At 37.1% G+C, this 25,779-nt stretch overlaps 1 protein-coding gene across 1 annotated transcript in view; it reads left to right on the forward strand.

Annotated features, from left to right (window-relative positions):
- The window catches only part of LRP1B (LDL receptor related protein 1B), a 714,787-nt gene that overhangs the window by 486,467 nt on the left and 202,541 nt on the right, over positions 1-25,779 (forward strand). Inside the window, exons 11-19 of the mRNA XM_088058617.1 lie at positions 2,285-2,456; positions 4,503-4,646; positions 6,032-6,268; positions 10,617-10,797; positions 13,645-13,864; positions 15,524-15,713; positions 20,570-20,692; positions 22,238-22,378; positions 25,648-25,773. Coding sequence (XP_087914743.1) covers positions 2,285-2,456; positions 4,503-4,646; positions 6,032-6,268; positions 10,617-10,797; positions 13,645-13,864; positions 15,524-15,713; positions 20,570-20,692; positions 22,238-22,378; positions 25,648-25,773 — 1,534 coding nt within the window. The remainder of the gene's footprint in view (positions 1-2,284; positions 2,457-4,502; positions 4,647-6,031; positions 6,269-10,616; positions 10,798-13,644; positions 13,865-15,523; positions 15,714-20,569; positions 20,693-22,237; positions 22,379-25,647; positions 25,774-25,779) is intronic.

Raw genomic sequence — 25,779 nt, forward strand, 5'->3', positions numbered from 1 at the left:
AAATCAACAAAGACCAAACTGTTCTGGTCGCTACTTGCATTGGCAGGACTGGTGTGGGCACCAAGTTTGCATCTATTTCTGCCTGAATGTAAACAGGGAATGTGAAAATGTGCAAGCAGAATAAAGATTTACCTGTTATTCTGTCATTAGTTTCTTCCAAGTAATCAGTACCAAGATGCACCTGCTTAGACTTAACTAAAAATAGGCAGAACATGTGGCAAAAAGCAGTCTAAGTGATGCTTTGGAAAACACCTTCCTATTTTTGCCAACCTATCCCCAGTCTTTAACCAGTTCTGGAACAATAGGTCTTGCAAACTTTTGGGTTTTTGTTTTTTTAAGTAACATTTTTGAATAAATATTTGAAAAGCTAAAATAATTTTCAGAAGCCATTAACAAATACCTTTACAGGCTTGTAACTGTTGTACTGGAGTCATAGGAGAGATGTTTGTTTTTTCTCTTGCTGAAATTTAGATGCAAAAGAGAACACTTTATCAAGTTCAGAGGGATTCTTCTCAAAACTAGCTAAAAAATGAGATCTCTGGTTTTTGATATGGATGAAGGGCATTAAAAATTTTGGCCTCTCACTGTTTTCAGAAATGGTACCAATTGTCTTTCCACTCAAATGAAGAGCTGGTAATTTCAGTAGGTTTTGTGCTGCATATGCCATGATAGACTAGAATGACTGCTTCTCCAAATTATCCCTCATTGGTTCAAGGAAACAGCAGACCACAAAACTTTCCCAAGAATTTATAGGGACTAAAGTTTATTGTTTAAATACAAACTTATTGAAGATGTGCTTTCCAAACAAAACTGGATTCTGTGATTGACAGCCTGTGTGGCTTTCAAAGGACAAGCCAGTAATGTTTTCACTCGTGCACACAATTGCTGGAAAGCTTCTTGAGAGGTAAAAAACCCAACAAATTAAAAAATAAATCCAAATATTTAGAACATTACAAAACACATTGCAAAAAGAGCCATGTAGCTTAAATAGTTTTAATAAAGAAAATCTCCCATGAAACTTAAATGATAAAGATTTCAACTGAGTGCAAATGGAAACAGAGAAGAAAAGGTTGTAATTCAGGGGACAATTCCACAGTTTGTTACAGATGTGTCTTTATTTTCAAGGCTATTTTCTTTTTCATCTTATTATAATTGAATTTCTATTTGGTCTTAATCAAACACTTCCAATGATGTCAATTATTATTATTCCTTTTTCTGGATGGAGACAGAATACAATGGCAAGACTTGGCCAACAGTGGTAAAATTTCCAGAATGATTGAAATGCTTCATTCACAACCATTTTGGTTTTTTTTGTTTGGGTTGGTTTTTGGTGACATATGCCTGAATTAGTGAGTGAATGAGATAAGTAAATACTTTGTGGTGAGCAGTTGAATCATTAAAGTAATAAGATATTCAGCCTGTGAATATTTGAACATCTGCCAAAAAATTCTCTTTAATTTGTTCAGTTTTCAGAATTGCCTGTGAGATATTTTACATTTTATAAATCTATAAATCAAGCACAGCCTCTAAATTATTGAACACTTTGTGTTTGAGCTGTGATTGTCTAACTACCAGCTATTAGTTAATTTTTGATCAATGTGTCCAGACACATCAGAGATTAAAACAATTTTAGAATTCACTTTTTGACAAACAAGCACTACCAAGCGGCCACCACCACATTCAAAGACAGCAACACAAAAGGAACTCAGCAAAGCTGACAGAAAGTGTCTATTTCTCATGTACTCAAGAAAATATTCAGAAGGCATTTTTTGCACCATTTACCCTGATTTGATCATAAAATCATTTTAAAAAGCGGATCAGTTACACCTAAGAACTGTGTTTGAAATTTCTAAGTTCGCTATATTTATTAGTTAATAATAGTTAATTTATCTTCATGATCATTAATAATTATCATAATTTTATTTATTTATTAGTAATAATCATAGTTTATGGTCATTAGTTAATACTAATGTAGCTGTTGCACTTCAAGGATGTAGATTTTAATTTAAAAAACAGAGAAACTGAGAAATTTATAGAGTAAATTAATTTAGATTGCTAAATAATTTGAATTTTCTATCTTTCTTGTACAAAGCTTTTCTAATTATACATTTAAAACTACAAGAATATGAACTATATTTTTAGTGTTATTTGTGTTTATTTACAAATATTCAGAAAACCTTTTGTACAGTTTATCACGAACCATTCACAGTGTTGTTTGATATTTACAACTCATAGATATGCCTAAAATATTGAACTAAAATAATATCATTTGTTTCTTTTCCAGATTAGGCATCTTTGTGGTTTGGCAGTATTTGAGAACTATTTATATACGGTTAACTCAGACAACTTCAGCATTTTAGGAATAAACAGATACAACGGTACTGATGTTCAGGCTCTTGCTAGGCTGGACAATGCTAAAGAGATCCGTGTGTACCAGAAGAGAACTCAAGCAGCAGGTAAGATTGAAATTCCTTTCTCTAGAAAGCACACAGACAGATACTAAATGGTTGTGTGGTTTAAAAGGTCCTACCAGAAAAAAGTATTTGAAGATGGAGGGATTTTTTTTTTTTTCCTTGTAGCACAGCACTGTGTTCCTTGAGCTGCCCAGTTTTCTGTGTGGTTGTTGCCCCTTTTCCTGCGGCTCTAAGCTCCCAGCTCATCCCTTTTGTGAGAATTCAATTTGGAGAACTGCCCAAGAGTCCTGCTCTGCACATTGTGACACACTGAGAATTTAACACCTTCAGAATTGTTGGATGTCCAGTGCTGTCCACACGTCTCAGACTTCAGAGATTCCTGGAATCTCTGGGCCTGCTTTTCAGACAGACTCCTCAGGTGAGCTCCTGTCTTTGGGGCTGCCAAAAAAGGCGCAGAGGTGTGGGCAGCCAAGCTGCTGAGCTGCCAGCACAGCATTGAGAGGGAAACACTGACAGGGATTCCTTGATGTGTGTGAATGTCAGCTTTGTCATCTGTGAAAGAGATCTTCATTTTCACCTAGAATGAAAAACTCTTTTTACATCAGAATTTTTTGGTAAAACTGGAATTTCTGGTGTCCATAGTCCTGTATGACTGTAACCTGTTCACACACTTTCAGCATGCAGAACATCAGTGGGACTTATGGGAACTTGGTGCAAAGATAGCAAGATCCAAAATGTCCACAGTGACGCTTTATGAGAATTTTTTTTTTGGCGTGACTGATCACAATAAATTCTTGCCATGACTGCTTAGACAGAAAAGCCAACACATCAATTCTCAATGTCGATGTTTCTAAACAGAATGGCTGCTTCTGGAGAAGTTTCTGAAGTGGGAACAAACTCTAAATTGATGTAGAGTGGGTGAACTAATTTTCACCCTGGAGCTGAGGGCATTGATTTGCAGATGTCAATGTCTGAAGGAGGCTGCAAAGACTCTTTCTTTGCTATTATCATCCCTCTTGTACTCCTGAGGGAGTCGGAGAGGTTGGGTAGAGGAGAGACATGGGCACAATGTAATCTTTTATTACATCCTTTGATTACTCCACTACTCCTTTTGTTTTGAATGGACATGTTTGTTGCTTGTCAAGATTCTCTGTAAAAGCTGTCTCAGCTTGGTGGAGTTTCTGTACTACCTTTAACCTTATCGACCCTAAACCACTTGATTGCTTTCTTTTTAAAAATAAAACCTGAAAAGCTTGAGGTAAAGTAGGAAGAACAGAACATTTTTTGAGCTAGAATACTCTTCTGTTTTAAGCCAGTTTAGTAAATTTTAAGATAGGCTGGTAGATTTTGTTTTCTCTGCATATTGCATTAAACAGTAAAAAAAAAAATAAATAAGTTGGGCTGCTAATATAGAACCATGCGTTTGGAAATATTAAATCAAGGGAAAGGAATTATTTGGCTTCTTCAGCTGGATTTCTATCCCAACTGTACAAATCTACACCCCATCCCTGGAAGCGTTCAAGGCCAGGTTGGATGGGCTTGGAACATCCTGGTCTAGTGGAAGGAGTCCCTGCCAATGGCAGGGGCTTGGAATGAGATGGGCTCTACAGTCCTTTCCAACCCAAACCATTGTGTGATTCTATAAATATGGAAAAATTCTGCAAAGCTCGTTCTGTTCTTTAGTTTCAGGATACATATCTGCCCAGAAGGCTGCTGTCTAAAGGAACTGAAGGAATACCAGGCTGTGTGGGCATGGCCACACCAACCAGATGAACCAAAGCAGCAAATGGAAAAGGGGAGAAGTGTCAGCTCCCCCAGGGCCCTGCTGCCCAGCACATGCTGAGCAGGAGCTTATTCACAAAGAGGTGACTGCACACAGCCATGGGCACTGCTTGGTAGCCCTGGGCATTGTTGGCCTGGCTTGGATATCATCTTTAAAAAACACCTTCCTTAGCAGTCACATTCTGGGTAGATTTATTGTGACTCAAATCCCCCTTCTTTATATTTTTTCTCTAACCTTGCTCCATGCTGATGCCTGTGATTGTCTTGCTTTCGCTGGGTGTGAGCGCTGTTCTCCCCTTTCCACAGTCAGAAGCCACGCGTGCGAAGCGGATCCGTACGGAATGCCGGGGGGATGCTCCCACCTCTGCCTGCTCAGCAGCAGCTACAAAGCACGGACCTGTCGCTGCAGGACTGGCTTCATCCTGGGGAGCGATGGCAGGTCATGCAAAAGTATGTTATTGAAAGCAGCAAGGAATAGTCCAGGGGATAGTTCTGGGTGTTCTCCAGCAAATCCCATGGGCTGCTTTGGGGTAAACTTTGTAACGTTTACCTGACGCTTTGTTCATACGCTTCTTTCATGCCCTTAAAATTGTTTGATTTGGCTTAGCTCACAGGAGTGACAGGTTAAACCTGGAATGCTCAAAGAATATTAAAATTATCACAAGTTTTACATTAATCAGCCTCACTCTTTATTTATATGCCATGCATTTTCATAGCACACAGGTACTGGAACGCTGCTTAATAGTTTGTCACTTCCAATTCCCAGCCATACAATCAACCTAGAGTACAAAAGCAGAACATACTCATGAGCAAGTCAAGGTTTTTCTCAGAATACTTTGTGAAAGCAAATGTGATTTGTGCAGCTGTGGCAATATCTAAAGTTACATGTACACAGTCTTTCGGTCACCTACAGGCAACAGGAGTTTTGGGGAATGCCTGTTTTTCTCCTGTTTTTTTCAGTCAAATGGTGTTGATTTAGGTCAGATAAAAGACATGCAGTTAGATACTCTGATGGATGCTGGTAGATGGATTTATTTGACCTCAGCCAAACCTGATGCAGTTTTCACTGGCAATTCCATCAAAAAACTCTGAGAGGCTGCAGGAAAAGGCTGTAGAGAATTTTAAGAGGTATATTGATAGCATTAAGCCTCTAAGATATCTATAAGTTTCTTTAAGGAAAGAAAATAATTTTGCTAAGCTTCAGCTGTTTGTAATCAACTGAATTATTTAAACTGTAAAATCTTAGAAATATGAAGTATTGATATCCATGTTTTCTACCTCAGTTGGAAAGAACAGAGTATGCTGATTTTGTTGTATTCTTTTTAATCTGAAAGAAATTTAAGTTGTTTTGTTGTTTGATTCTGAGAAATTTAAGGTGGAAATACAGTATTTTGTATATGCTGGGGTTCATGGTATTGTTAGATTTTAAGATTACTTCAGTCATGGTCTATATTACCTTGATAGATCCTAATGAATTGTAAAATTAAATGCCTACAGAGCTATATATGGAGCTATATATGTCCACTTCACAGGAGATGCAAAGTCATTCTGTGATCTACAACTGCTTTTTCAGTGTGAACTTTTACACAAAAAAATTATTAGAGGTAAGCAGCTCACTGAAGTTATTTGTATTTTGAATAGGGTGATGTAATTAGACAGATTATTTTATTTTTTTTTTTAATCTATATACCTTCAGAATAGATAGTTTAATTTTTGGTATTGAATAAGGTTCCTGCTCCCCACTAATTATGTTAGTTAATTAAACAGGGACATTATGCACTGTGAAGAAGATTAGGCAGCATCAGTTGTTTATGTTTGTAATCTTTCTTTTGCAGGACCAAAGAATGAATTGTTTCTTTTTTATGGGAAGGGACGGCCAGGAATAATCCGGGGAATGGACCTGAATACCAAAGTGTCTGATGAGTACATGATCCCCATAGAGAACCTGGTCAATCCTCGTGCTCTGGACTTCCATGCTGAAACCAATTACATTTACTTTGCTGATACCACCAGTTTCCTAATTGGACGACAGAAAATTGATGGCACGGAGCGAGAAACAATCCTCAAAGACGGTAGGTGATGCTCAGTGATGGTGACATTCAGAGGTGCTCGCTACCCAGAAGCTGAAATGACATTTGCAGATAATTTAAAGGTTATTTTGGATCTCTGATGGGAAATGGATGCAAATTTGACCTTGAACAGAATTTGAGATACTTTTTTTACAGTGTCCAGTTTTGGTTTTTTTGTTTGTTTTGGTTTTTTTTTACCTGAGGACAGAAATGTAAAGTTTGGTTAAGTCACTGTTGTGAATTCTTACTTTGTCCATTCAAGCTTATACCCACTGGTGAGAAATTCCTGTGTCTCCACTGTGTCCTTCCAGTAGCTGGATATTTGTTGAGCCATCCCAAATCCCTGCAGACTTTATAAGAGTTCTTCACTCCAGCCTACATCACACTGTGGATTCTGGAGCTTATTCAAGTAGTTTGGCAGAATGAGACTGTTTGTAGTGCTTGAAAACTCATTAGGAAAAAAGCATTGTCTTTCCTGATGCATTTTCCATTGTGTATGTGGAAGCAACAATTAGACCTAAACATTTATTAGAACCTTAATTAAGATGCTTTTAACATTTATTGTAGCAATGAGAGAGAATTCCAGCAGGTCTTTAGTTCCCACATCTCCCACTACAGTGAATCTCCCTGGTCTAGAATCATATCTCATCATAGCAAATGTTGTTGCGGTGAAAAAAGCTTCCAGTTTGTCAATCGATATTTCGTTTTCTTTTATGGACCCTTCTCTGAAACACTCCTTCAGCAGAAGGTAGCAACTGCCTGAGCTGAAATTCAATCTACAGTAATTATTTTCTGGTCCTTAATCTAAGAAGCAACGTAAATATTCATCTTAGCCTTCAGAGAGCTTAATATCTTTACTTGTGAATGGGAACTCAGGACGGTGAAAGTAACTAAAACGCCGTTGTTTTAGCAGGGGGATGTTCAATCCCTGTCATTCATAATGCAGGTTTTAATCCACACTTCTGAGGAGCCATCTCCTCTGTGCAGTGATATGATGCTCTTTCAGTGTAAGGTCTCTCCTCAGAGTCTGCACAAAGCTCCCTTCAGCAGCAGTTGTAAGGAATAGTGACGGGCTCTTTACCCTGCTCTGGTGAATGGTTAATAAAGGGCATTTGTCTCAGAAAATAACAAATACTCAGCTGTCAGTCTGGTAATTCTGCATTTCACTGCCAGCATAGGAATGGATAATGTACATCTCACAACTTCCATTGCTGACTTGCCTCTACTGAACATGCATTTCTTTTGACAATGAAGTAGTTCAAATGTGGAGTAGAGGAAGGAGCAGGAAACATGAAAATGAAAATCTTATAAAGGAGCAGCAAGGAACATCCAGGCTGGAAGGTGTCAAACAGGTCAGGGTCAGACAGGTTGGGATTGGTTCACTCAAACTTGAATAAACTTCTGTATGTCAAACCAGAAAATTGGTCATATTCCTGTAAATAATATTTTAGTGCAGTGTCTACTCTTTATAAGTACAACATAGCAAAAATATTAATGCAATACTGAAAGAGCTGTGGATTACCAGATGATTTATTGTTGGCAATTCTATTATTTGCAAAGACCAAAAATATGTCACTGTCATTCTCCCCTTCCTTTTTCCCCAGGAGCTTACATTGTTACTTCTAACTTAGTGTAGTTTCATAACTTTAAAGTATATTTAAAGAACATTTGTTAATGTATTTTTCATGATTTAAAAAATTAATATGGCCTCCAGCCATAACACTTCAGCTTTTATTCTTGTCAACTCTCACGAACTCAGCAGGGACAGATTAAATCGTTCCTTGGTGGAAGGCTACTACAGAAAATCAGGTGTGTCAGGAGGTGGTTTAATATTTGCTCTGAACAGCGTGCTGCTAAGGGCTTCTAGCTGTGGTAGGTGCCACTTCTCAGATTAAAAGTTGCCTTTTTTTTTGGTGACTGTCAGGTCAGGCTTGTTCAGACAGCATTGCAACTTGGATAATTACAGTCTGCCTACACGAGAGCCTGATCCTACAGCTGTTGACTGGGAATTGAGATCACTGAGCACCTCACACTGCTGGAGTTTGATTTCCCATATAGTTTCAGCTGTGATTTCTGTTTCTTCACTTTGGGAAGCAAACTGCTGGGTAGTGTTGATAACAATTTGACAGCCCTCAGCACAGCCTAGCTTAGAGCTGGTGGCACAGCTGCAGTAGAACTCTACTTCCACCAGCAACAAAAATTATAATTAACCTTTCAAACCTGCATGTAAGATCAGTCTTTTACATAAAAATTGGAAAAAAAACCCACAGACATTTTTAAACGGGTCTAAATAATGTTCAGTCAATGTAACATGAACACAAGCTCGGGGTTTTTTATTTGTCTTACTACCCCTAATGTTTGGGACTTTTTGGGGTTGCTGTGAGCCTAAAAGTCTTATGATATTTATTTATAAATATTAGCCTACATGGTCAACCTGTTGCTCAAACAAGGCTAAAGTCTGTAAAGCTCTTTGGAAGCTGTTTAGATGGTTGGTATATAGGATAATTGTTTTCCCAGCAGGGTTTATGTTAATGTAGCTTTTTTAGGCACTATTTATTACACATGACATTGATGAGCTTGGCCATGCTGTACCAAATTACATCTTGTGCCTGTTTGTTTCATACTGAAAACCAGCGTTGCAAACTGCTGCCTCTAGAGCTGGTTTTAAAAATCTCATGTCCACATTCAATGTATTTGGAGCTCTCATATTCCTGTTGGTAGTCAAATACTGATGGAAAGTCCAGAATTACAAATGTTAATTTTTCAATTAGCAAGTGAAGAAGGATCACAAGGGTATTTTATTACCTCATCCCTTTTATGCTGAAAGGGCTTTACAGCAGGACTGAATTACTGTAGGCAGACCAGGACAAGAGTGGCAGAATGCCCATTGTTTTCTTCCTGTTTAGCACCTGGTGTGAAACCCATTTGAAAAGTAATTAATGTATTTAAAGCTTTTAGATAGTAAAATAAAAGTGAATTTTTAATTGTGACTCCACAAAACCAACGAAAGTTATCTCTATAGGGTCATGCTGTAGAATTCTCTTTTAAGAAAAGAAAATCACTGTCTGATATATTTAGTATCTAGTTACCATGAGGTTTGTTTTTATTGCTTAGATTGTGTTTAGTTTAGAATCACATTTGCCCCAAAATTTCTGCAGAAGGCAAGGTAGCTCAGAGACTGTATTGTATGAAGCTGAAGAGACAGGGAGCAAAAGTCTTGTAAATTTTAGGAGGTATCCAGCATTCTAATCTAAGAGTTTTCTGCTGATGCCAACACAGGTCATATTTGGATTGGTTTGACTCCCAAAGAAACAAAAAAACAGCAAAATATTTTCCTTAAAAAGATGATCTCATTAATACAATAATCTGATCTTATTAGTATAAAAACTGTGTTCCGCTCAAATTGCTTCTGTCAGACAGGATAAAACTAAATGGGTTTTGAACAAATTGCTCCTTGTCCTCAAGCTTGGTTTTACAAGCTTGGTCCTACAGAGCCCCTCAGAACTCTGTAGGACATTTTTCACAGCTCTAATTTGTCTGTGTTGCCTGTTCTGTTCAGCAGATTTTTTTTCCCTGAGCCTTGGGCTCCAGGTCCTTGGTGAAATTCCCTCTTCTTTTCCCTTCCATTCTTAGCTCTTTTCTCAACCTCCTTGACCACTCCAAGACCAAAGGCCACTCTCCTCTCTCAGGAACTTTCAGCTGTCTCTGACATTGTCTTTTCAAAAGAATGTAGCAAAGGCACTGAGAGATGAAAAATAAAGCCAGCAGTGTCCATCAGCCTGGGAAACCTGACTGAGCTGCTGCTCTCAGCCACTGCCTGACCCACACTTGTTCTGTGCTTTGGGTGATTCTTGTCAGACCAGCTGCTTGCTGGGTTAGAAATGTCATTGTTGTGTTGTTTCATGTCCCAGAGTGCTGATTCTGACACCTTTGTTTCCCTCAAGCTTCTAAAACCACAAGGAAAAATAGTTTCCCAAAAGTGCAGCGATGTTCAGGTGTATCAGAAATACAGATAAAAATGTCAAAACATATTTTGCAAAACTCCTCATCACATGCAGTTTCTTTTTTTTTTTAATAACTTTCTCATATTTTGTCTCACAGGATGTGTTGTCATCTCTACACCTGTGAGTGATTCACAAAATTTAGGTTTAGTTTCTTAAGTGAACAAATTTAGTTGATACATTGGTTGGTACCAAATATCTGCAATTTGTTTTGGACCACCAGTAGATAAAGGAAAAAAAGCAATTTTAAAAATAGGACATAAATATCACGTAATAAAGAGTGAACATACTTAAATATAGAATATAAATAGTATTAATCTCATACTACTGCTCTCTTTTTTTCTCAACAGATCTTGATAATGTGGAAGGCATAGCAGTGGACTGGATTGGAAATAATCTGTATTGGACCAATGATGGCCACAGGAAAACAATTGCTGTTGCCAGACTGGAAAAAGCTGCTCAGAGTAGGAAAACTTTGTTGGAGGGAGACATGTCTCACCCTAGAGGAATTGTTGTCGATCCTGTCAAGGGGTATGAAGCAAACTGATTTTTCTGTAATGTTTGTCTTTACAACATAAATACAGGATTTAATTTGCTCAGGATCAGGTTTTTAAAGTCCTGTAGCAGTCTGTAATCCTTCAGGAGTCTGTAACATCTGTAATTTCTGCCCAGCATTCTTGCCCTAAAGCCTTCAGAAGAATTTGTATGCCTGTCACTACTGAATGTCTGTCCTGTTAATCTGCATGTGACTCACCTTTTCCTCAAACAAGTTGAGGGTGTAAGTCCTGTATAAATTTTTAATATCGAGTAAATTTTAAGATGTTCTCCTGATTTCCTCTCTCTATATTCTCAATTTCTGGAGCTAGTTATGACCATATCCTTGTACACATTGGTTTACAAAACTGAGACAGGTACTCTACATTACTTATTAGCTTAAATTAATTTTAGTAGGCAGCATAATAAAAAACCAAATAAAAACAACAAATAACACATTATATCACTGTGGTATAATGGTGGTTTACTTAAAAAAATCACTGTTTGGTTTGCTCAGGGAATTGTCTCTGGAAATGATGCAGCTAGGTAGTTTCAGTGTGGCTGGATTGATTGCTATTTTCCTATCATAGAAAATATTTACACTTTCAGGTTTTCCCTTTTGAGCCTGTCCTTAGAGGAGTGGAAGTGGCTGTGGAAAGCCTACAATTCATTAAGGTCAGGTAGTGAGGGTATAAAATCAGACCACAAACCATAACCACACCTGCAATTACTCTGTTAAATTTTCCAGCTCAGTAAGTGCATGGCACAGGAAATAGTGTATGAAGATATATTGCCTGAAAAGGACCATTATATAAAACACTTCTCTAATAAAACAGCGTGTCCTTCATGATTATACTTCTCATGGAAGCACTTCCTGAGGGACAGCATTTCTTATGGCTTTTTAATTGTGTTTCCAAAATTTTAGTCTTGATTTAACTGGTGTTGGAGCATTAACTGCATTTTGAGATACAATTAAGGCCTGTCACTCTGGGCAGGTCCTAGCTTATGACAGGATAACTGGAATAAGGACAGACAAAAAGTGAATGGAGAAAAGCTCAGTAATTGCTGTTGAGAAGTCATGTAAATATTTGTAAAACACATTTTGTCTCCTGATAAAATAAGTGCCATATTGACCTACGTCTGCCTGAGCCTCAGGGCATGTGCAGGGTTTACAATTCTGTGATTAAACCTGGAGCTGTTTGACCCAAATATGCAATGGAGTTTGTAAGGCTTCTGGATCAAAAATGGATTGATGTTCTTTGCACATATTTAGAAAAAGCATTAAAAGAACCCAAAACAACCTTCTAATGCAGATTTGAGAGAAATGAAAAATAAACCAAAAAAAAGCTGTGTTTGCATATCTGCAAACCAGTGCAATGCAATTTTTCTCCAGTTTCTCATAAATATCAAATTATGCTTATAGGTAAAAGTGCCTTTGAATCAATTTTTTGACCAGTAGATTTGACATAATTTACACAAGTGTGGTAATAAAATAATTTTTCACTTCAGTATGTCATTCTTTTGTAAATTCAGTATTTAAATTCCAGGACTTTATTCTTCAATTAAATGGCCAATTAAATGGTTAATGGGTTAGGATCACAGAAGTTATTTCAAAAACATAAATCTTTTGTGTCAATAGCAATTAAATCATGATTACTTTAACAAACAGGATCCATTTAAGATTGGCATGATGTTTTCCTCTCTTTAATGCTTATTAATTGGAGTTCTAGATTTGAGTAAAAGTAAACATCTGCTGTCTGGCAAATGTTTTCATTTATGAAATGATGTGACTGTATGTGATACAATCTGAGATGATTCACAGAGTGCTTACAGGTTTTTAAGTATTCCTACTAGCTCATTTTCCTTAGGGAAAAACAGGGTAAAAAAGAAAAAGGAAAGTGGTATTTCTATTCTGGCATATTTGTTACCCTCTGCTTTTGTACAAGTTCAAGTTGTGTGTTTTAAATGGTTGAAATCACAGTTATCAAGGGTAAATTCTATAATACAATATGATATTCAGAAAAATTCAATAAGGAAAGGTTTATTCTGTAGTGCTCAGGACAGAATGTCTCATAGAATTCCTCTGAGCCAATACTTTTAGAGGAGTTAATAGATTTTTTTTTTCTTTAACTTTTCCAAAGTAATATTGGTGCCTTTCTTTCAGACTTTGTCTGTTTGTTTGTTGTAATCTATATTATTGCACTATAATCCATAACACTATGCTAAAATTGCCTGCTGGCTTTTTTGTCAAGTAATTTTCACCATTTCTAAACATTTTTGTGATGGACAAAGTACTCCTAACATTTTTCTGAGTGATTTAGCTGCTTTCATGTAGGACCTGAAGTTCACAGAATGTCAAGGTTATCCTTTAGCTCTAAAACCAGAGTGCAAATAATTATTGTGTTGTAAGTTCTTTGATAGAATTAGGTGTAATAAAAAACTGAGATTTACATCCAAAAGGCAAATTAGACCTGGTCAGAACCAGCTCACTTTAAAAATTTGAAGTTTGTGATAAAGTCCATACAAATAAAGTTCATGGTTGAAAATAAACAAAGAAACCCCATAATTCTGCTGGGAATAAATAAGGTGTTAATTCTTTCACTTTTCTTCTCTATTGGTTCTCTGGTATTCATGTAATTGATCACAATATGAGCAAAATAACAGAAGTGTCACTTCAGCAGCATCCAGTGGTCAGGGACAGTAAACAGAGTTGTAGAAACAGCCATGGAAAGAAACATGCAAAAATCAAAATTGCTCTGGCTTGGACGAGCTGCCGCTAAAAGCCTGCGGTATAATTCACCTGATTAAAATGGGATCTGAATGCTCATTTTTGTAATTCCCTAGATGGATGTATTGGACAGACTGGGAGGAAGATGAAATAGATGCCAGCGTGGGGAGGATTGAGAAGGCCTGGATGGATGGCTCCAGCCGGCAGGTTTTTGTCACATCAAAGATGCTCTGGCCAAACGGTTTAACTCTGGACTACCGAGCCAATGTGCTGTACTGGTGTGATGCCTACTATGATCACATTGAAAGGATCTATTTGAATGGGACTGACAGAAAGGTAAAAGAGAAATGCTGCTGGTTTGCCACAGGCATGTTCTGTCTCTGGATTTTATTGTGTTACGTTAAAAATACTTCCCAAGGTTTTTAAAGTCTGCAGAACCCCGCGGCATGTTCGGCGTCATCTCTGCTGGAACCATGGTGGCAGTCTCAAGTGAGAGACTGAAACACAGCTTAGGATGTTCCTCTGTCCTAAGTGAACACAAAACCTGATTTTCATTTATTCTTTTTTTAATTATTTTTTTTTCATGTAGAAAGGAATCATATTTTGATTGAGTCACAAAGCTGCAAAGAACTTTTCAGTAGAAAAACCTGGTTTTTTTTGGCTTTGCCAGAAAGAGGCTTTTCCTGGTACTTTGCTAGATGAGCTGGTTTTTATGAATCCCTCTGCCTCTTTTGAGTATTTGTGGTAATATTCAGAGGGGCAGCACTCAACAAATCCTGTCAAAGATGGAGAGAGATTGCTTTAGTTGTTACTAATGCCTGTAGTAGCTGGATACAGCTCTGTGCAGACATTCTGTGTGGGTTTGTAGAAGCAACAAGCACAGAATAGGACACTTTGAAAATGGTTAAGGCTCATGTTTGGGCAAGTTTTATCACCTGCTTCATAAAATTAGTGACTGGTGCACAGTAAGAAGTACCTGTCTTTACAGGTTTTATTTTGAAGTGTGTCACAGAATATATTATTTTTGGATTTTTTTTTAAAGTGATTTTTCTATAATCCTGAGATATAACAAAAAATGTATAACTACTTGAATTTATGTAGCTGAAAATAACTATAAGATTTTTTTTTTCAGTCCTTAATCATTTGTATTTAATTATAGGATATTTTGGTTGAAATTTAGCTGGATCAGTCACATCTATAATTCTTTAATACAATAAAGATTCTGGGGGATAAGGACGTCCTTAATTCCACCAATAGCTGTCAGAAAATTGACTGATTGATGAATTTGGATCAAAAGCAATTCAGAGATGAGGAGCTTTGCATATAAGAATTCCAGGTCCAAAGAGAAAATTTGAAGGGCAAAAGGAGATGATGGTTGTCAATCACCTCAAAGAAGTATTTTAGTTATTTTTACCTCCACTTTCTCTTGGGTTTGTGTCTAGAAATAGACAAGGTAGGGCACATGAGGAGCTGCTTCCTCCTCTCTAGAAGCACGGCAGGAACAAGGCTCTTGGTTCAAGCAAGGATCCCAGCCAGAAGGAGAGCAATGACTCCAAATGGAATCTGCTGGGATGGAATCACAGAATCATAGAGCTGGTTATGTTGGAAAAGGCCTTAAGATCTTCCAGTCCAAAAATTAACCCAGCACTGCCAAGTTCACCGCTAACCATGACCCCAAACATCACTTCTACATCTTTCAAATCCTCCCAGGGTTAGAGACAGCACCACTTCCCTGGGCTGTTTGTTCCCGTGTTCTCTGATGGGGGCCACTTAAAGTGAATTTATATGTAGTTGTTTTTTGGATTCTTTTTTTAAGTTAGATATTGATTCTGCTGCACAGAAGGGCTTTGTACTCTTTATTTAATTTTACTGCATTAAGTTGTTATGTTTGGGACAGTAATTATCTCAGTATTCCTATTTCCTGTTTTAATTTCTCTGAAAAATTAAAGATTCTTTTAGCTTTGCTGATGCTCACCTACCACTTATTAATTGCAGGTAGTCTACAATGGAAAAGATTTGAATCATCCTTTTGGACTGTCACATCATGGAAATTATATATACTGGACAGATTACATGAATGGGTCAATTTTCCAGTTGGATCTGGTATCAAGGAATGTGACACTGTTGAGAAGTGAGAGGCCACCTTTGTTCGGGCTCCAGATTTATGATCCACGCAAACAGCAAGGTATTTATACAGTTTCTCCAGAGGTCTGCCATAAAAGGACATTTTTCCTTAGAGTCTCCAAGTATTTTGAGGTGACTGGATGAACAAAAACAGAATAACAAATATGGGTTGTGGCATAAGGAAGTTACTCTCCAGAGTTTCAGTTCATTGATGTAGAAATTGATTCTCTCATAAATACTAAAAAGTGAATCACAGCATTATTCCTGTCTGAATTCCTTCTAAGCATTCACACTGCCTTTATTGCCTTTTTTCCTTGCATGACCAAGAGGTGCTGTGCAATTATCAGTTACAGAGGTTAACATATCTGCATTGGCTCAGAGATATCAAATATATGATTGCATTTACCTTTTTCTTAAATGAGACCATAGATCCTGCCTGTATTTTTTTTTTTTTTTTTAATTTGCTCTCTCATCTTGGTCTACAATCAACACTGTATGTTGCACAGAATAAAAGTAGTTCTTTGAGAGTAGTGGAAAAATCCATAGTTGGTGCTACTTGTATCCATAGAGAAAGGAGATAAAAGCCATAGGTCTGCATGGATGGAATTTAGAAAATGCAAGTGCTACTCTAAAGGTAAAGTTAAAAGTGTGTTTTACTGAAGAAAACTTTGCATTCCATTTGCTGCATGCAGCATTCTTATGAGTTGTTGAGTATTTTCTCACTTTAGTTAAAGCATATTTCTAATACCAGAAACATATTTCTAATTACCAAAATTATAATGTTTGTTTGGTCTGCCACCAAACATAAAAATGACCTTCAGGAATTACTATAAATAAAACACTGTTTAAAAGATGATTTTTTTTACTGTTTAATTTTTTTCTGATGCTGTGGCATCTAAATCTCCCTTACCTAAACCAAGCTCGTCTGTGTAGCACTGTGCTAAGTCAGGGTTGGTGCAACAGTGTTCCTCTTATCACAGGTGCTTTTCAGGGACTCTCTGACATTCAAAGACATGTAAAAGTACAGTTTGTTGGGGCTTTTTTCTTGGATTTAGTGTGGGTTTTGTTTGGTTGGTGTTTTTAAGGCAAAATCTGGGCCCAAATCTACCCTCGAGGTGGCCCGATTTTGGAATGCCGCGTCTGCTAATAGAAGATACAGTGTTTGCTTTTAATACTACTGCTGCTTTATTTGGTACTCAGAAAATTCCTTTATTTTTCAGAAAAAAGGGACTTTTAATGCAGTTGCTGTTAGCTTCCAAATAAGCTGACACCAGAGAGAGAAAACATTGCCTCTCAGACAGTTTTGCTGAATGAGCTAAAGTCTTAAGGGAGGGAATTTGGCTCGTTAATATATTCTTTGTTTGAAATTGTAATTGGAATTTTGTAAGCTAACTGCAGCCTTTAGGAACTTCCCTTCTTGTCACGCTCAGTGAGGTTGATCTTGCCATTGTTCCCAAAGGAGCATAAAAATTTATTTTAAAGAATCTATTTGTGTGTGTGTGCATGTTTTCCTTGTAAAAGAGCAGGCTCAAGGCTGAATTGTTGTAGAGAGAAAACCACAGGAAACCACTTTATAGAGGAGTTGTTTATTAAAGATTGCATGCACATACCTCAGAAACGCTTGGCTGGGATATTTTGAGGTGACTGCTCTGATGCTGCTGGTCTTGTCACTGCACAAGCAGAAACTTTGTCACAGCACAGATCAGTTCAGATTGGGATTTTTATTAGAGGGGCTTCTCCAGGATCCTGTTCCAACACTGCTTTGCTTTGTGCTTTGGGTAGGACAGGAAGATCTTAGGATCCCCTCAAGGAAAGATGTTTTTCATTGTCTCATTGAGGCATGATCTCCTTGAGGAGAAATGCTTTTTTTCTTTTTTTTTTGGTTTATTTTTCTTTGCTTTCAGAGCTTAGAATTCGCCTTACTTCCTTAGGCTGAGTCTTTGAGTCTATATATCAGGAATCCTAAAAAATGGGAAGGTGAAGCACAGTAATCATAGGAGTTAGATTTGCACTCAGAATATGGCTCTGCCAAGGCCTGCAGGTATTTCCACTGCTTTGAAAGGCTGGATTGCTACTTCCATATCAATAATTCTTGTGTAAATGCATTTGCAGCAATTAAAGTAGCCTCTTTTGAAATCAGCTAATGTTTGAACTCCTCGCAGAGAGCTTGAGCACCAGGCTGCTGCTCTTCACGTGTGGAGGACGATCCTACAAGGAGGCTTTCACCATTTAACAGCACCTGAGGTTAGGTTCAGAAGAAGATACAAGTTCAATAAATACTTCAGTATATCTCTTAAATGAGAAGATTAAACAAATGTGCATGCTTGCCTTTTTTTTCTTTTTTTTTTCCCTGAGAATGATGACTGAAATGCAATCACATTGTTTAGCTCTGGCCTAATTTTTTAGCTAATTAAAATGAAATCAGCCTAATTTAATCCCATGCAATCAACAGGGCAGCAGCTGCTTTTAAAAGCTGACAAAATATGAGAAATATGATAATGACTTTGAAAGTATTCTAAAATTTTGGGACTATTTTAAGAACAACCATATAAAATAGCTGTTTATAGCTGTGGAAATTTAATTTCCCAAATACTTTGGGATAGCTTTACAGCTTCTACAGCTTGTTCAATAAAGAGGTTTAACTCGTTTGAACTGTGTTGTGGGAGATGTTTCAGCATAGGAGTCTCTTCAGCAAGACTGATGGGACTGAAGGTCTCATTGCACCTTCAGGTTGAAGACTGCACTTCATAAACCTTTTTATCTTGGATCTTTTTGCTTTAACTCTTGGTACTTCTATTTTCCTTGTCATCATCCCCTCTTTTATCACTTTAGCACATAACCCACTGTGCAGAAGTTTGTCATCCCAATTATGAGGTTAAATAGGGACTTTTCATCTTCAAGATGGACCATTTGACTTTGATCTAGTGATTTAATTTTTGATGTTATTTATTTTCAGCTTTCATTTGGCTTCAGAATCATCATGTGTTTTCTATATTTGGCTGAAATAGTCTTTTTTTCTGTAGGTTTATTCTCTTCTAGTGAGCTGACAAACTCATGTACATTCTTTAATTAAATCATTGCAAATGTTTTGACTTGTGCTATGTAGTTTTGGAGTCGCTTTTGAAGATTGTATTTTGGTTTGTTATTTCAGAAGCTTCTGAGAACTTTTTAAACTTTTGCAATACTGATATCTTTGATTTGTACAATGATGGCCCTGTAAAGTAGACTTTCAAGGCTACTTTTTCTGAGGCTTTGTTATACCTGAGGTTTCCCAAAATTTAGACTCAAATACATTTCTTACATTTTTGATGTTTTGTTCATAATATTTTGCTTGTAACAGTTGATTTTTTAGTGGTTTAGCTCATAGTCTGATACTTGAAGTCAGGATCTAATCATGTGTATTAAGTGTCCAGTCTAAGCTCTTTCTAAAATTGTGATCAAGCCCTCACACCTCTTGGAGAATTCCCATTTTCCCTGGTTATATATCTGTGTTCCTGTCATCTCATTACACCCTGCCCAGTGAAAGCACAAGTACCACAATGGCCTTTCTCTACTAATCAATTTGCACAAATTTATTTAAAACTTCAGTGGGGCTTTAATGGACTGTTGACTCATTTTCATTCTGGTTCTCATTTTCCTCTAAGAAATGTTGTGTACAGTGGATCAGAAAAAGTATAGAAAAAGGTTATTAAGCACTGTTCAATACAGCAAGACATATTAAGGTACATCTTAAAATATAAAAATTTTCAAAATATTAATTTTTTTGCTCATTATCTGATTGAAAGTTTAGAGATTTCCCTGCAGGAATGGCTCTGATGGGACAGTGTAATATCCATGTTCATAGCTCCATGAGAACTTAATATTACATTTCCTATGAAAGGTGAAGTGAGGAGATTTGAGGAGAAGGAATTGTGTGGAGTCTGTTCTGGCCCAGGAAGCTGAGAAATGTTTTCTACACCTTTAAAAAGCAGAACTGCTTTTTACTAGACCCATAAGATTAAAAAAAAAAAATAAAAGTAATTTTAAATTAAAGGTTCAGCAGACATGAAGTTTTATATCTTGCTTGATCATTATCACTTCTCACCAACACCTGAAATCTGCAGAGCTTTGCTCATGAGGAGCTGGGTGTCCCCAGCAGTGCAGATCTGAGCAATTAGGTCGTGACCAAAGTGATGCAAACAGAAATTGTGATATTTGTGGGTTCTCAGTGACTTTAAGACTGGTTGCCTCAGGAATGAGGTGGTGAGGATGCAGCAGCTCTTGGTGGATGGTTAAAACACCTGACAGCTGTCAGTGTCTTCATGGGGACAGCTTTGGGGAAGGAACAATAACACGGAAAAACAAAGCAGAGCAATGGCAGATGTGTTCAGAAAAAAGTACTGGAATATTTGCCTATATTCTATCTGCCATAAATCTCTTTATACTTTTCTTTTCTCTCTTTTTTTTTTCCTAATCTTTTGTAGCCACATTGTTTTAATGTGTACAGATGCCAATTAACTTCAAAACATTCCTTTATCTGCTGTTTGATTCCTTGAAGCCACTGAGTGCATGTAGCTGTACCAAATATCTTGCAGTATTTGTTCCCTTCATAAAACAGGCAGATAAAATGCTGTGAGATGATGGTACAGTTTTTTGGTTTTGTTTTTATATTATTATTATTATTATTATTATTGCTATTATTATTTTATAGAGTATTGCAACCTGTAACTAATTATGTTTAAATATTATAATCCACAATAACCAAACCATGAGAATAATGTGCTCCTAACATGAAAGTAATTGCAAAAAATTCTTCATCTGTTTATGTTCCTAAAGAAAAAAGAAAATAAAAAAAAAAAACCAAAGCAACCAAAAAGCCCATTGGTTAGTTCTAGCATTGCTGTTAGTTTTAAAGCTGTTTTTTGTGTCTTTTCTCAGGTGATAATGCCTGTCGTGTTAATAATGGAGGCTGCAGCACTCTTTGTTTGGCCATTCCTGGAGGCAGAGTTTGTGCCTGTGCTGATAATCAGCTTTTGGAGGAAAACAGCACAACCTGCATGAGTAAGATTCTTACAGAATATCTGAGTTGATGCTGCTGTTAAGGGATCAAGTCAGACCTAAAAACAAAACTATAAAGTGTGGCCTCCTAGAGGGTCTATAAGACAAAAAAATATTACTTGAATAAATATTCTAGTTTACAGAGTATAAAAGATTTTCCAAAGAAAACAGAATATTACATACACTATTTAAGGATAAAATGCATTGGAAAATATTTCAGCATATCCGACGTGATAAAGCATTTGAATAGTTCATTGAAATCTTTTAAAGTATCAGAAATGGATCCATATAATTCTTAAATTGAATATATATGAACAGTTTTTAGATAATTCAACTAAGTATCTTAATTGAAAATCTGACATTGAAATGCTCATGATGAAACTGTTCATAAAACACATCAAGCTGATGTATTTATATATGATAGGTTCTGATACAGACTGTGCAAATATTGCTGTCTTTCATCTTTTCTTTATATATCTCCATTGAAACAATAGAAGTTGTTCTAATAAAAGGTGGGGATTTGAATTAAAATAAAAACTTGCCAGGTACTACAAGATTTTTTGGGTTTTTTTTAATGTTCAGAATTGTTGTTTATAGCTTTCTAAAAATTTTCTCTATTTATTGTAAGTCTCATTGATGTATTTCTTGAAGTGACTTGTAACATTTTACATAAGACTCCAGCAATAAGCTTAGTAGAGATGAGTAAAGCATAAGGATTATTTCATAACATGATGAACATTATGGAGCCTGCAATGACCAGGCAGAGACATCACTTTCCTTAAAAAAAAAAAGCTATTTTTCTTTTCAGCAGAAATAACTGGAATGGGGACTCCTCACTAGTAAGATAGAATTTAGGTATTAGGAAAAGAGGTTAGAGACTTTCAGATCAGAATGGGGCAGGTTTCCTGCATTTTCCCCAGCACACTTCACTGCCTGGCTCTTTCCAAGGACTCTGGTCTTCTTCAGAGAGTCCTGGACTGATGTGTGGCATTTACACATGAAATATTCTGAGCCTGATGTTGAGAAATACATCTGCCTGGATTTATCAATAAGCTTGTAGCTTGCTACTTACCTCTACCCCAGCAGAATTTTATCCTTCTCTGCCGAGTCTTTGCCAGTGCATAATGCAGGTGTTTGAGTTGTTGCTTGGTTACAAGAATCGGCTTTTTAGTAATCATTTCCTATCTCTAAATGTGCAACAGAATTTGGCCAATGTCTGTCAGACAATCTCCTGTTTGCTGTTGATGAGGTATTGCAATATTTTAAACTGATATTTTTATGTTATCATCTAAGCAGCAATTTAAAAACCAGTTTGAGTGCCATTCTGTTCAGAGCTTTTCCATTTATTTAAAATTAATTCCTTCAACCAAGCACTTGGATATGCGTGCCACTACAGGCTTCAGGTGGAATTACCTCAGATGTGCGGAGCTCACCTAAAAATGCTCTGAAGAGCAAGAACAAGAATTGATATGTATTTCTGTGGGACAGTATTGCATTCTGGGTGTATCAAGCAGACAAAGAGATGTTCCTGTTGGATGTTTTCCCCAGTTAAAGAGGGAGAAGTGCTGTCCCAGCTGTGCAAGGCGGAGCAGTTCCAGTGCAGCAACAAGCGCTGCATCCAGGAGCGCTGGCGCTGCGACGGGGACGACGACTGCCTGGACGGCAGCGACGAGCACTCAGACATCTGCTGTACGTATGCCCTTACCTTTTAACCCTCAATCCATGCTTGACTTCAAGGATTGCAAACCAGACAGTGCCAGCCAAACAAAAGCAATCATCCTTAAGACTTTTATGTAAATCTTTCATTTCCTTCTTTTCCTCGGTGCTGTAATAAGAGCCCTTTCAAATCTCACTGGTGCACTCATTGCATAGCACAGTGCAAGAGCAGTCACCTTTTGGGGTTGGCATAGTCATTCCTGATTCTTTAAATATTGGTGGTTTTTGCTTTGTTTTCCACTATTTCTTGCATGGGTCACAGTAAAACACCTGATGGGAGGGAATGGAAAAAGGCAGCCAGGCTCTTCTTGCTGGTGTCACTAGAAGGACGAGAGGTAATGTACACAAACTGAAAAGCATTCATTTTATCTGAACATCTGAAAGATAACACTTTTTTACTGTCAGACACTGGAATAGATTACCCAAACTGGTTGTAGAGTTTCTGTCTGTGGAGATGCTTGAAACTTCTGTGGACACAGTCCTGAAAAACCTGCTTTATCTGGCCTGCTCAAGTAGGGGATTGCACCAGGGGGATTTTGGTCCCTTCCAGCCATTCCATGAACATTTCTGAAATTGTATAATGCATTTCTTAAAATTAACAAACAAACAAAAATCCTCAGGAAAAAAAGAAAAAAAACAAAACCAAAATAAAACCAAGACAAAAACCCCACAAGTAATAAAACCAATAAAGTAAACATCGCCCCTCTCCCCAATACCCCCGCCAAGAAAACCAAACCTTCAACAAAGCCAAAAACCAGCTCCCTGCACCACTTTACAGTATCAAATTAATGTGCATTGTCTTTAAAGTTACAGTTTTACAAGAGATGTATTTTTTAGCTGTAGAGGAGCTCCACTGTTGAAATGAAAAATAATAGAAAACATACCAATTATGTCCCTTTCATTTCTGGGAGGTACTTAAGTAGCCTGCTTTAAAATTAGTGTCTCAGCACTGAGAATTCTCTTCCTTTCTCAGCTTGTCACAATGCTTTCAATTTCTGTCCTTAGATCATTTCTCTAAACCAAATCTCCTTTACTGAAATGAAAGTACAATATTTCTCCCAATCAGTTGTAGACATGAACACTCTTCTGCTCTGCAGTACTGTTCTATGTGCCTGAAAACTCTTATCATAGTCTCTCTTTCTTATCTCTTTGAGAACAAGCAGCTCTAAACTGTTCTGGGTTTTTGCTAGATTTTTGTTGTTGTGTTTTGGTTTGTTTTTGTTTCCTTCTAGTAGATTATGGCAGGTTTTTTAGATTTCATTGCTCTTTTCTGAAGTGATTCTAGGGGTTGGATGTGTAAGACTGGATGTGTGTATTTCTGCTGAGGCCTTTGTGAGGCTGGTTGGGCTGAGAGAATGTGTTTGGTAGGGGTGATTGCTTATTCATCCTTAGGTAAATCCTGCCTGCTTCACAGGGGCCTGATTCCGCTGATTCAAATTTGTGATCCTCTGTAATTCCTTCACCTTCTGCCATATGGCTGTTAAATGGCCAGTTTTGGATTTGTTTCATTGTGTTTTGGTTTTTTTTACAGCATTTGTGTGTTTTGGTAGCTCCATGTAGTAACCACTGCTGATTTCAGTAATATTTTTAAAAATATTTTCCTAGGTCTGAATTGTAATGCTTACTCTCATTTTGCTTTGAAACCAACATTTCTTGCCCTTAAATTAAGGAGCTCAGCTAATGAACACAGTGAGAAGGAAAATCTTTCAGCAGATTTGACTTGATTGTCTTTTAAATTAGTGTAAGGAAGACCAGTTCATTGATCAAAGATTGTAATTCTCTGAGGATTTATACAAATATAAATTAAATCATAACCTGGTCTTAAACCTGAATGTGATCTATAGTTTACAGGGCCAGTGTGATAACATTGATCTCCTCTCAGCAGTTGCCATAGTAACCCCAATAGTTCTTTATGAGTTTGAAACATTTGCAGTTATGAGTAGAATAGACACACTTTACTAAATATATATGAGCAAAAGCTTAACAACCATTTAAAGCAGTATTTATTTCAAGTATTGAAGTCAAATTTAAAATTAAAAAAAAAGTCTTCAAATTGTGATTTTATTACTTGGATGCCTCCAGTTTTGTTCTCCAGTTCCATTACAAACTTTGGAAATACGAGACTTGGGCCACCTTTCTGCTCAGATTATTAATTAATCTCTGCTTCCTGTGCTTCTGCACCCTGCACACCAGCCAGGGTTTGTGTGCTATTGATATCACCCTCGCTCTGTGTTGTCTTCAATTGCAAGAATAGGCAAAAAGGTCAAAGATAAAAGCTACTGAAATGTCAAGGATAAGCCTGCAAGACATCCTTTCATTTTAAATACCCTTTGTTTCCACATGTATGTTAAACTTTAAAAAAGAGACTGTGGACGGCTGAATAGGTGAAAAATAGCTGGGGATTATTTTTAATTATTTTTAATTATTTTTATTTTAAGTTTGAAACTGTGTACAGTTTAACGTTCTTGTCTAGATCAAGATGAGCAAGATCTGCTAATAATAGATGTTATTAGCATGAAGGAAGCAGAACATAAACACCTTCCTACAGTTGCAAGAGCAAGCCAGTAGTGTTTACATAAATCCTGTGCATTCAGCTTCATCCTTTCCATGAAAATTGGTAGCCAGCAAAACACGTTTGAAAGATACCTTGTTCACTCCTGAATACCAGATTTTATTTTTTGTTGTTATTTTTACACCATGTTGCATATTTCACTTTTTTGACACCTACAATTTCATGGTGGGTAAACAGCAGATCTATATGTGGCCATTCACAGTAATGTGCCTCATTTTAGAAGCATTTTATGACCTGCCCAAATCCCTGCTCACTGTGGTATCATATTTTGGGTCTGCACTCAGCAGCTTGCATCTGTTCCCTTTGGTGTTTTCCTTTGTTTATATTCACTTTAGTTTGCAAACGTCATCACACTGCCCAGATGGGATCCAGAACATGTTTCTTTAAGGAAACAACACTGTAATATACTGCTTTTATCACCTAATAGGAGAGGATCTCCATGTTGGCATCTTTATTAGATATTATTTAATTTATGATTGAAGTACTGTGTTGTTTGTAATTGACTGGTGTGCTGAACAATCCTTATGTCATGGTGGTTATACATCCAGAATAACCACACTGACTGCATCACTAGGGAACAGCATTTAATGTGCTCTTCTCACAGATTTCACAGATGTTTTTCTCAGATTATTTTCTTCGGGAAAAAAACCCTTTCTTTTCTTCTCCACAGTCAATCACAGTTGTCCTGATGATCAGTTTAAGTGCCAAAATAATCGCTGCATTCCCAAGAGGTGGCTTTGTGATGGAGCTAATGATTGTGGTAATAACGAAGACGAATCAAACAAAACTTGTGCAGGTAAAA

The sequence above is a fragment of the Pseudopodoces humilis genome, chromosome 8 (genome assembly GCF_049639895.1).
Source record: "Pseudopodoces humilis isolate 2021_Gansu_Grassland_sample_001 chromosome 8, ASM4963989v1, whole genome shotgun sequence".
NCBI classification, from domain to species: domain Eukaryota; kingdom Metazoa; phylum Chordata; class Aves; order Passeriformes; family Paridae; genus Pseudopodoces; species Pseudopodoces humilis.